The sequence below is a fragment of the Takifugu rubripes genome, unplaced genomic scaffold, assembly GCF_901000725.2.
Source record: "Takifugu rubripes unplaced genomic scaffold, fTakRub1.2, whole genome shotgun sequence".
Taxonomy (NCBI): Eukaryota; Metazoa; Chordata; class Actinopteri; order Tetraodontiformes; family Tetraodontidae; genus Takifugu; species Takifugu rubripes.
In genome coordinates this window covers 340628-351843 of record NW_021821633.1, presented here as the reverse complement: position 1 = coordinate 351843, position 11216 = coordinate 340628, and the positions used below count along the sequence as shown (strand labels likewise).

Genomic DNA, 11216 nt, shown 5'->3' with positions numbered 1-11216 from the left:
CTCTCTCTCTCCTCCCTCCCTCTCTCCCTCCTCCCTCCTCCCTCTCTCTCTCTCCTCCTCCCTCCCTCTGCCTCTCACACTGATGCTGGTGTGTCCCCTGTGTCCCCTGTGTCCCCTGTGTCCCCTGTGTTCCCTGTGTCCCCTGTGTTCCCTGTGTCCCCTGTGTCCCCTGTGTCCCCAGTGTCCCCTGTGTTCCCTGTGTCCCCTGTGTTCCCTGTGTCCCCTGTGTTCCCTGTGTCCCCTGTGTCCCCTGTGTCCACTGTGTCCCCTGTGTCCACTGTGTCCCCTGTGTCCCCTGTGTCCCCTGTGTCCCCTTGTCCACCCTGCGGTGTCCCTTGTCAGTTATAACTAATAAAGCAGCACATTTACACACACGTTCATTCACCTGTATCTTTATTAGGCGCCGTGCTGCTTCAGCTGAAGCCAGAAGAAGCAGAATGATAAACTAAGACCTTTCCAAACGCAGGACATCATAAACACAAAAGTCATGAGAGGCTCTTTAACAGCAGTACGGGAGCACGTGAACGTGCATGTTAGGGTAGGAATCTTCCATATCTGCAGCATATTATCGACCCCCTGAGCTATTCTGGTGATTGATGATACTATTCTGATGGTTGATGATACTATTCTGATGATTGATGATACTATTCTGATGGTTGATGATACTATTCTGGTGATTGATTATACTATTCTGGTGATTGATGATACTATTCTGGTGATTGATGATACTATTCTGATGGTTGATGATACTATTCTGGTGATTGATGATACTATTCTGATGGTTGATGATACTATTCTGATGGTTGATGATACTATTCTGATGATTGATGATACTATTCTGATGATTGATGATACTATTCTGATGATTGATGATACTATTCTGATGGTTGATGATACTATTCTGGTGATTGATGATACTATTCTGGTGATTGATGATACTATTCTGGTGATTGATGATACTATTCTGATGGTTGATGATACTATTCTGATGGTTGATGATACTATTCTGATGATTGATGATACTATTCTGATGATTGATGATACTATTCTGATGGTTGATGATACTATTCTGGTGATTGATGATACTATTCTGGTGATTGATGATACTATTCTGATGGTTGATGATACTATTCTGATGATTGATGATACTATTCTGGTGATTGATGATACTATTCTGATGGTTGATGATACTATTCTGGTGATTGATGATACTATTCTGATGGTTGATGATACTATTCTGGTGATTGATGATACTATTCTGATGATTGATGATACTATTCTGGTGATTGATGATACTATTCTGGTGATTGATGATACTATTCTGATGATTGATGATACTATTCTGGTGACTGATGATACTATTCTGATGATTGATGATACTATTCTGGTGATTGATGATACTATTCTGATGATTGATGATACTATTCTGATGATTGATGATACTATTCTGGTGATTGATGATACTATTCTGGTGATTGATGATACTATTCTGATGATTGATGATACTATTCTGATGGTTGATGATACTATTCTGGTGATTGATGATACTATTCTGGTGATTGATGATACTATTCTGATGGTTGATGATACTATTCTGGTGATTGATGATACTATTCTGGTGATTGATGATACTATTCTGATGATTGATGATACTATTCTGGTGATTGATGATACTATTCTGATGATTGATGATACTATTCTGATGGTTGATGATACTATTCTGGTGATTGATGATGCTATTCTGATGATTGATGATACTATTCTGATGGTTGATGATACTATTCTGGTGATTGATGATACTATTCTGATGATTGATGATACTATTCTGATGGTTGATGATACTATTCTGGTGATTGATGATACTATTCTGATGGACACAAACGAGGGCCTGCATGTGTGACCACCCTGCCGGCCCTGACTGAGCCGCAGCAGCAACAGGTGACATTTATTTATATGTGGGGAGCTATGTGAGGGCCGGGGTTGGGTCGCCGTCCGACAACTGCAGCCTAACCCTGGACCCTCAGCAACCCTCAGCCTACCGATAGCTAATAAATCACATTTCTTCTGATTAGAATCCCAGCTGCTCCCCATCCACCATCCACTTCCACCATCCATTCACACACACACACACACACACCCATATTAGGACTCTGTCGCCACAACAGTCCCTTAGCAGCAGTTAGATAAATACTGTATGATGCAGCCTTCCAGAGGAACACAATAACAGGAACATTAACTTTCATTTGGATAAGAGATGGAACGATGGAGGAGAACTATCACTCGTGTTTGTGGGCAGCTGTTCACTATAGTCTGACAGGGTAACCAGCGGTTGTTGTTGGGTTCAACTGTACAGAGACCAGCAGTGAAAGCGGTGGTGACGAGTCGGCGCCGGCGTCAGCGTGGCTCGGACTCAAGCCATCAGAATGTCATTGGTTCAATCCCGGCCCCCCGGGTCAGTCGTCGTGTCCTTCAGCTACAAGTGGCTCCTCTTTGGGGGCTGTTAGATAGCTGAATGTGCGTTCCCCCTTTGAGTCGGTGAAGGAATTCTTGGAGTTAAAGCGGCATCATGACCTGCCTGAGTTACTGGAACGCTGCTGTAGTCGACCTTCGCTCAGCAACGCCGAGGCTGAGCACACAATGAAAGGATGACCATACCAGGAGGTCCCTCCAGGCCTTAAATCACCACTCCAGCGGTTCTTGTGACTGTTGCGCCTTAGTGGGAAAATGTTCTGGTTGGAATAAACACTCGCGCGTTTGCCTCTGAGTCCTGGTGCCCCTGAAAGCAACGCTAACAGTGGACGTTAGCTTTATCTCTGGCTTCAGCGTCATCGACCATAAACGCTGTTTGTTTGACTGTGACAGATGTGTTACAGCAGCGTTCGCAGCTTATATATACAGACACCCTCCCAGCAGAGGCACAGACCATACATGCACATGTTGGGATTCTCTTCTACCCCCCACACAAACGTCTCTGGGACGGTTAAAGGTCACGTGTGTCATCGTCGTGTCCTTTTAAGAAGAACAACTGACTGTAAACTAACTGTACTTAGTTACTTAGCAACCGTAAGACAACTGTTTGAGTATCTGCCATAAGGCTTTGGGTGGTTCAGGACCTCGTCCTCTTCCTAATTTCTTTTTCCCTTTCGGGGTCATGGGGAGGGTCCACAATGGGTGAAGGCAGACCCCCTCCTGTATGAGCATTTGTGTGTTTGGTACCTTGCTCAAGGGAACCTAGGCAGTGCTCTGAAGATGTACTGGCACCTCCTCCCACTACCAGAGTACCTTCCGTGTTTTGTCCACACCGGGGCTTGAACCAGGAACCTTCTCAGCCCCGCCCCCCCAACAAACTGAGCTACCACCGCCCTTCTTTACCCAGTTCTAGAGGCTTCGGATGATTGTGGCCACTGGCATTTGCTGAGACGGATTTGAAAAGTTCCGTTTAGAAAGTTAAAATGAAATTATGCAGTTTAAATCAATCCTATTGAGTCCCAGAGGATGCTGATGGCACACATCATATCCTAAACCCATTAACACAGTGGAAATGTGCAGCGTGTCTTTAGGTGGTGGCTGCTGCTCGAGGCCTGTTTGGCCTGGTGCCCACATCTGGGACTAATGTGGATTCTGGCGTCTCTCCGGATGAAAGGCTGCTTTCTGTTCGTTGCTGGGCTAAACCGTCGAAGGAAGGAAGGTCCTTGTGAAGTGCAAGGCTCCAACAGCTGCCTGATGACTTGTTCACCACACAGACTTTTCTTTCTGAGCTAAGCACAAGAGTGAACTTCCCATACATTATGGGATGTCTGACACATCCATTATGTTGAGTATATTATATGAGGCTATTCTGCTGACACACACCTCAGACCACAGTAGATATGCACTGAATAATAAAGAGAGTCCACACCAGAGCCACCCTAACGGCCCCTGAGACCCTGACTCTCAGCTATCAACCATGACTCAACAGTTATTCGATTGAGTTTTAATTGTAAATTACAATCACCGCCCTCAAGTAAATGCAGACAAAGCAATAAAATAAAAAGACGGTGACAGGTGATCTGCAGCCTCGTGTTCTCTGTGCACTGAGAATTGTGCAGTTATGCCTGAGCCGTGCACACGTCAGCAGTCTAACCCTAACCCCTAAAACCTAACCCTAACCCCTTAAATGTAGCCCTAAACCTAACCCCTAAAACCTAACCTAACCCCTAAAACCTAATCCTAACCCCTAAAACCTAAACCTAACCCCTAAATCCTAACCCGTAAAACCTAATCCTAACCCCTAAAACCTAAACCTAACCCCTAAAACCTAACCCCTAAAACCTAACCTAACCCCTAAAACCTAATCCTAACCCCTAAAACCTAAACCTAACCCCTAAAACCTAATCCTTACCCCTAAAACCTAACCCTTACCCCTAAAATGTAGCCCTAACCCTAACCCCTAAAACCTAACCCTAACCCCTAAAATGTAGCCCTAACCCTAACCCCTAAATCCTAACCTAACCCCTAAAACCTAATCCTAACCCCTAAAACCTAAACCTAACCCCTAAAAACTAATCCTAACCCCTTAAATGTAGCCCTAAACCTAACCCCTAAAACCTAATCCTAACCCCTAAAACCTAAACCTAACCCCTAAAAACGAATCCTTACCCCTAAAACCTAACCCTTACCCCTAAAATGTAGCCCTAAACCTAACCCCTAAAACCTAATCTAACCCCTAAAACCTAATCCTAACCCCTTAAATGTAGCCCTAAACCTAACCCCTAAAACCTAATCTAACCCCTAAAACCTAATCCTAACCCCTAAAACCTAATCCTAACCCCTAAAACCTAACCTAACCCCTAAAACCTAATCCTAACCCCTAAAACCTAAACCTAACCCCTAAAACCTAATCCTTACCCCTAAAACCTAACCCTTACCCCTAAAATGTAGCCCTAAACCTAACCCCTAAAACCTAACCCTAACCCCTAAACCTAATCCTAACCCCTAAACCTAATCCTAACCCCTAAAACCTAATCCTAACCCTTTATATGTAGCCCTAATCCTAATCCTAACCCCTTATATGTAGCCCTAAATCTAACCCCTAAAACCTAACCCTAACCCCTAAAACCTAATCCTAACCCCTAAAACTTAATCCTAACCCCTGGAATCTAGGCCTAACCCTAACCCCTAAAACCTAGCCTAAACCCTAAACCCTAAAACCTTCCCCTAACCCTTAAAACCTACCCCTAACCCTAACCCCAAAAACCTACCCCTACCCCTAAAACCTAGCCTTAACCCTAACTGCTAAAACCTACCCCTAACCCTAACCTGTATCCCTAACCCCTAAAACCTAGCCCTAACCCTAACCTGTATCCTTAACCCCTAAAACCTACCCCTAACCCTAACCTGTATCCCTAACCCATAAAACCTAGCCCTAGCCCTAACCTGTATCCCTAACCCCTAAAACCTAGCCCTAACCCTAACCTGTATCCCTAACCCCTAAAACTTAACCTTAACCCTAACCTATATCCCTAACCCCTAAAGCCTAACCCTAGCCCTAACCCTAACCTGTATCCTTAACCCCTAAAACCTAGCCCTAACCCTAACCTGTATCCCTAACCCCTAAAACCTAACCCTAACCTCTATCCCGAATCCCTAAAACCTAACCCTAGCCCTAACGTGTATCCCGAACCACTAAAACCTAACCCTAACCTGTATCCCTAACCCCTAAAACCTAGCCCTAACCCTAACCCCTAAAACCTAGCCCTAACCCATAAAACCTAACCCTAACCCATAAAACCTAACCCTAACCCCTAAAACCTAAAACGAGCTTTAACCCCTGCTGCTTGCTGAAGTCTGCTGCCCCTGATCAAACTGATGAATTGTGCTCAGTAGGAACTTAACTTTTCTTTACATTAAATCAATGGTGAATGTCCAACTCTTGGCCAGTGTTTAGTGACCAAATAATGACAGTAACATTTTAGTGATGAACAACCCCAAACCCAACATGGCCACAGCTCATTTGAAAGTCTGACTCTTCTCATCTGGACTGGAGAACAGTTGTGTTTTGATTGTCTGTGGGCCCCTTGCTGGTCCACATCCAGAGTCCCTGTCTGAGTTCTCCAACTTCTTGACTGATGCTGAAAAACTGCTGTGGAACCAGCTCCCTGTCCAGGTACAGGGGGCTGACTCCATCTGTATCAGATCAGGCTTCAAACCCTCCTCTTTGAGAAGCTGATAGTCAGGAATTCTGTAGTTATTATCCTGGACATAATTATCACACTTAGGGGGTCGTCTAATTATTAGGTTAATATCTTGGTTCTGCTGCTAGAGGCCGAGGCTGCCGGGGTCCAGTAACAGGATCACCTGATCACCAGGATGCTGGAACCCTGCTGGGTCATGGTCTCCTCTCCTCTCCCCTCATCTTCTCTCCCCTCCTCATCTGGCTCCTATAGTTACATTGCAGGCCAAATTTGGCCCACGGGCCAGAGTTTGACACCTATGGCTTAAAGCATAGTTGTGATTTGTGTCCCACTTTGTGTTGAGCAGGAAGATGTGGTAGTTTACCAGTTTAGCATTGTTAAAAACACCAAACCTAGCAATGGTGTAAACAAAGTGAAATGGTTTCAGCCTTTACGGGGTTCTGGTTAGAACCTCAATGTTCACTTATGAAAAATATGGTGACATAATAGTTTTTTATTTTTATTGAAGACACTTGAAACAAAGTTTCAGTCAAGATTGAGACACACACATATTTACAGAACGATGAGAGTTATAGTTTCTATATACAGGTTTAAATGTTGTTGATGATGGCAGACGGGAGGGTGGATTTATCCAAGTCATCAAAGTAGGGATGCGTCATGGCTTGGCGAGCAGAGATCCGCTTAGGGGGGTTGTAGGTCAGCATTTTCTACCAGAGACGGACGGAGAAGCCGATTAGTCAAACGTGAAGGCTGAAGCACCCTGACATCTGCTGGAACCTGGCTACACATCCAGCATCACGTGTGACCGTAATAACACCCGTAATAACTTCCCCGTGTAATGTTCTTAAAGTACTACGATATAAAACAAAGCTCTTGTCTGAATCCTTACCGCTAGAAGGTCCAGGCCGTTCTTCTCCAGGTTCTTCACGGACAAGTTCCCGCTCTTCCACTTGGGGAAGGTATTTTTGTAGTCAGGTAAGCTTTCAACATCAGGCCACACGTCATTGTTGGGGGTTCCCAGAGTCCTAAAAGTACAGTCCTCAACATCAGCAAGCAAAAGGGACACACACACACACACACAGGCCACCGAGGGGGCGCAGCCCTCGTAGACCAAATGAAGAAGAACCATAGCCACATTAGCCTCTAATGCACATCCTCAGCTAGTCTTTAGCATCGTGCTCATAGAGGCCACTCCCCCTCATCGTCGGTCCACTGTAAAACTTTGTCGCTCGCCACTTAAATCACCGTTGTTCTGCAGATGTTTACGTGTTATCACGCACTTCCTGACAGCTCTGAGGACAGCACAAGCGTGTCTGGCTCGTTACCGCCACCTTCTGGCCCGACGTGTGCACTACAGTGTTTGGGTCTTCCTGCTGCCGTCTGCTCAGGGACCCGGGAGACACCGTTGTCCAGACGGGGCCTCGAGCCTTCCTGACTAGTTAGCCTCATAGAAAAGCACAACCCTACAGAGCATCTGAGGAAACCACAAAGAAAGAGGTTCTGGAAGACGCTCTCCTCGTGGACAAGCTGGGTCAGGGTGAGCTGAGCCCACATGATTGGAGAGAAACAATGATTTGCAGAGCTCCGTCACTGGCAGGTAAACCTGTCCCAAACCAACCTACTCACACCTGCATCGCTCCGATATTTTAAGCTTGCACCCTGCAAATATTTATGCAAGAATTTTCCTATTAGTTTTAAACGCACACGTCTCCAAATTATGGAACAAGCCACATTCACGTCACTTCACACATCCACATAGCGTTATTTACACAGCAGGTGACGCCGAGGCCCCGCCCACGACCTTTACCTGAAAATCCTGAAGAGCTGATCTATCTCCGAGTCTCCATGAAACAGAGGCTTCTTGGTGGCCAGTTCAGCAAAGATGGTCCCTGTGCTCCAGACATCCACGGGGGTGGAGTATCGGGGTGAACCCAGGAGAACCTCGGGAGCGCGGTACCACAGCGTCACCACCTGGGCAACAGAAAGGTGTGTTGGTGGGACGGGGAGGCTCAGATGTGACCAGTCACCGTGCTAAATCCACCCTGACCTCATGAGTGTAGACTCGGACAGGAACGCCAAAGGCCCGCGCCAGGCCGAAATCTGCCAATTTGATGACTCCTTTGTTGTCAATCAGGAGGTTTTGTGGCTTCAGGTCTCGGTGGAGGACTCGGCGGCAGTGACAGAAGTAAATGCCCTCCAGGATCTGGTACAGGTAACTCTGGAGGCACAGCAACAGACGCGTCAACGTGCAGACAGAGATAGCGTGTCCTGAAAGCTGTGCGCACCATTACGTCAATAGAAGTTTAACACAAAAGCCCATCAGAGACTCACCTTCACCAGCATAGGGTCCATGTACTGGCCCGGCGGGATGGAGTCCAGGTACTTCTTCAGGTCCATGGACAGGAACTCAAAGATGAGGTAAAGCCGAGACTCTTGCATCAGAACATCCAGGAGCCTAGGATCCACACATGAACACACCGGGCCCATTTAGCCGAGCAGAGAAACCCGAACAGCGCGAGCAATGAGACCAGCAGTGTAATAGTGGCACCAGAAGCATTTACAGGCCATCAGAAATGCATTCCAAGAGGGATCAGCCATGTTTGGAGCATGTCAGAAGGTTGTGGGGTTCAGCTCAAACAGGCCTCACTGCAGGTGAACGCTGCAGCTACATCACATCCCTCTTCTGATACTTTTATTTACAGATTAAAGACACCACTCGTGTGATCAAGCATGTCCACACGCCAACGTGGATACTCTGATGGCGATTTGGGTGTTTACGTCACGCCAACAGACCCATAGACTGGGCGGCCCGTTCCATTCCTGATGGACCGACGCCAACATGCCTCCAAAATCCTGCTTTATTCAGACTTTTGAGGAGCAAACCAATCCTGCACGCTTGCCTCAATACCTCCAGGACGTGTGATGCCACCAGCCGCACCGACTGAAGCGTTCACAAGTGTCAGTGACAGATCCGGGGACAGGAATCGGAGGCCTACCGGACAACATTGGGATGCTTCAGCTCCTGCAGCAGGGACACCTCTCTGACGGCGGTGCTCGGAACCCCCTCTTCTTCACTCTCCAGACGGATCTTCTTCATGGCCACCACCTGGCCCGTGGTCTTGTGCCTGCCCTTGTAAACCACCCCATAGGTACCTGCAAGAAACCTACAGTCCGTCACCTGGAAATGAACATTTTATGTTCGATCAACCTCGAGCTGCACATCTGAAACTTTAAGACCAACCTTCACCGATTTTCTCTATTTTCAGGTAGTCCTCCATGATTTTCTGCGGGGAAGAATGCAAATGAGGAGTTTACATTGTTGAGTTTAATATGCTGCTAAATAGTGGCCCTTTAAAAAGACGTCAACAGGAGGTTTGAGCGTTAAATGTGTTATAGCATTTGGACCCAAATGACTTAATGTAAAGAAACGTTAATGCAACTGTTCATCAGCAACACTGAGCAATGTGGACGCTTCTTCTAAAGCGCCTGAGCCTGGTTCCGAGGCTCCATAATTCCGATATCCAACATCCAGGGGGACGCAAGTGTCACCCCCTGTTGGCCCTCGACACTAACCCAGAGTTTTAGCTCAGTCGGTGTTGGGCTCGTTAACGACAGCTTAAGCACAACATCCACGACTGCGATGACCAGGAGGTTTTAGACCAACGAGCTCCATGAACCATAAAGAAGTAGGACTGTTACCTGAATAGGCTTCGCTTCGGATCCCGTGTCTCCAGAGCACAAGCAGCCGCTAAAAGCTACAACTTCTTTTGAATCAAGCGCAGCACAGCAACCGTTTAAAATCACCCAATGAGCTCCGGTAAAACACGTTTAAATCAACCAATCACAGGGCCGCATCTTGGCCTGAGCGGGAGAGGTTGAACCGGAACACGTCCCGGGATGCCCCTCCCCCTCCGCCCGTAGTTAGGTTGAACCCAACTTTATTTAATGGCCCGGTTAACCCACGGGAGCCGACGGGTTTGTTTGCGTTTCGGAACCCTCACGCTTTGGAAACTGGGCCTCAGAGTGAAGCGTTTTGAAAATGTTTCTCTTTTCGCCCCCGTACAAACAGGAAGCGCCGGTTTGAATGAAAACGGTGACGCGTGGCGCATGCGCATTACGCTTAGGCGAGGTAGCGCCCGCCCGAGGATCAACAACGACAGCTACCGAGCAACATGTGCCGCTAAATGCTACGTTTGTTGTCGCTGCTGCAAGAAAATGTTGACTTACTGTGTCAATACTCTCTTTTTAATAAAAGGACACGGTCTATATAAACAGGTGCCATATAAATAAAGATTAATTGATACTAGATACCACTACTGCTACAACTAATACTGAACATGGAATATCGCCACCTACTGGCCCGGCATGCTCGCTACAGCGCTTTCAGTCGTGAACGCGCCTGAGTTTTCCATTGAAAGGAAACGCTTTTATATTTCTGGTAACAACTTTGTCGTGGAAACGAGGGAAAGAAATAACAATAAGAAATAAACCAAAGAACCAGGGAATGTCAGGAAAATTTCAATCAAAATAAAAGACTGAGCAGTCGTTTTTTAGCAGAAGTGATGGATAAAACACAGTTCCAGAACGTTCCCAAAACAGGTTCCACTCTGGTAAACTTACATTTGTTAAGGACAGAGGTTTTTTAAATCTCAAAAGAACAAAGACATCAGGTGACAAGCGGTGGATAACTGTTGAACCGTGACAGATATATTCATAATGATGAGGATTCAGAGGAGTGCATGAGAATGTACCTAAGACAGATGGAGCTTGAGTTATTAGGGAATAAAGTGAAGTGTCTATGAGGTCGGGGATACCTGTAGATGATACAGAGAGAGGCAACAGAAGCACATGGCTCCTGGGGGCCGTGGTCTGAGTCCTTTGGTCTTGGTATGTGGTGGCCCCCAGGTCGGGCGGTCTGCCCTCTTGGCCTTGTGGGGCCTCCTGTGCTTTTGTCATATCTGAGATTTATTTCAGTTACCTCTGAACCTTTTAGAAGGTTCCTATGATTGGAATGGGATGTTGCCCTTTTCTCTCCTCTTGTCT

At 46.5% G+C, this 11216-nt stretch overlaps 1 protein-coding gene across 1 annotated transcript; it reads right to left on the bottom strand.

Annotated features, from left to right (window-relative positions):
• Positions 1–6646: 6646 nt before the first annotated feature.
• On the bottom strand, positions 6647–10020 carry LOC101064374 (cyclin-dependent kinase 1). Its single transcript, XM_003978875.3, has 8 exons — positions 9873–10020; positions 9415–9457; positions 9170–9326; positions 8505–8628; positions 8221–8391; positions 7981–8144; positions 7063–7198; positions 6647–6880 (listed from the first exon to the last, which is right to left on the bottom strand). The coding sequence occupies exons 2-8, from the start codon at positions 9449–9451 to the stop codon at positions 6764–6766; spliced, it is 906 nt and encodes a 301-aa protein (XP_003978924.1). The 5' UTR covers positions 9452–9457; positions 9873–10020; the 3' UTR covers positions 6647–6763.
• Positions 10021–11216: the final 1196 nt, after the last annotated feature.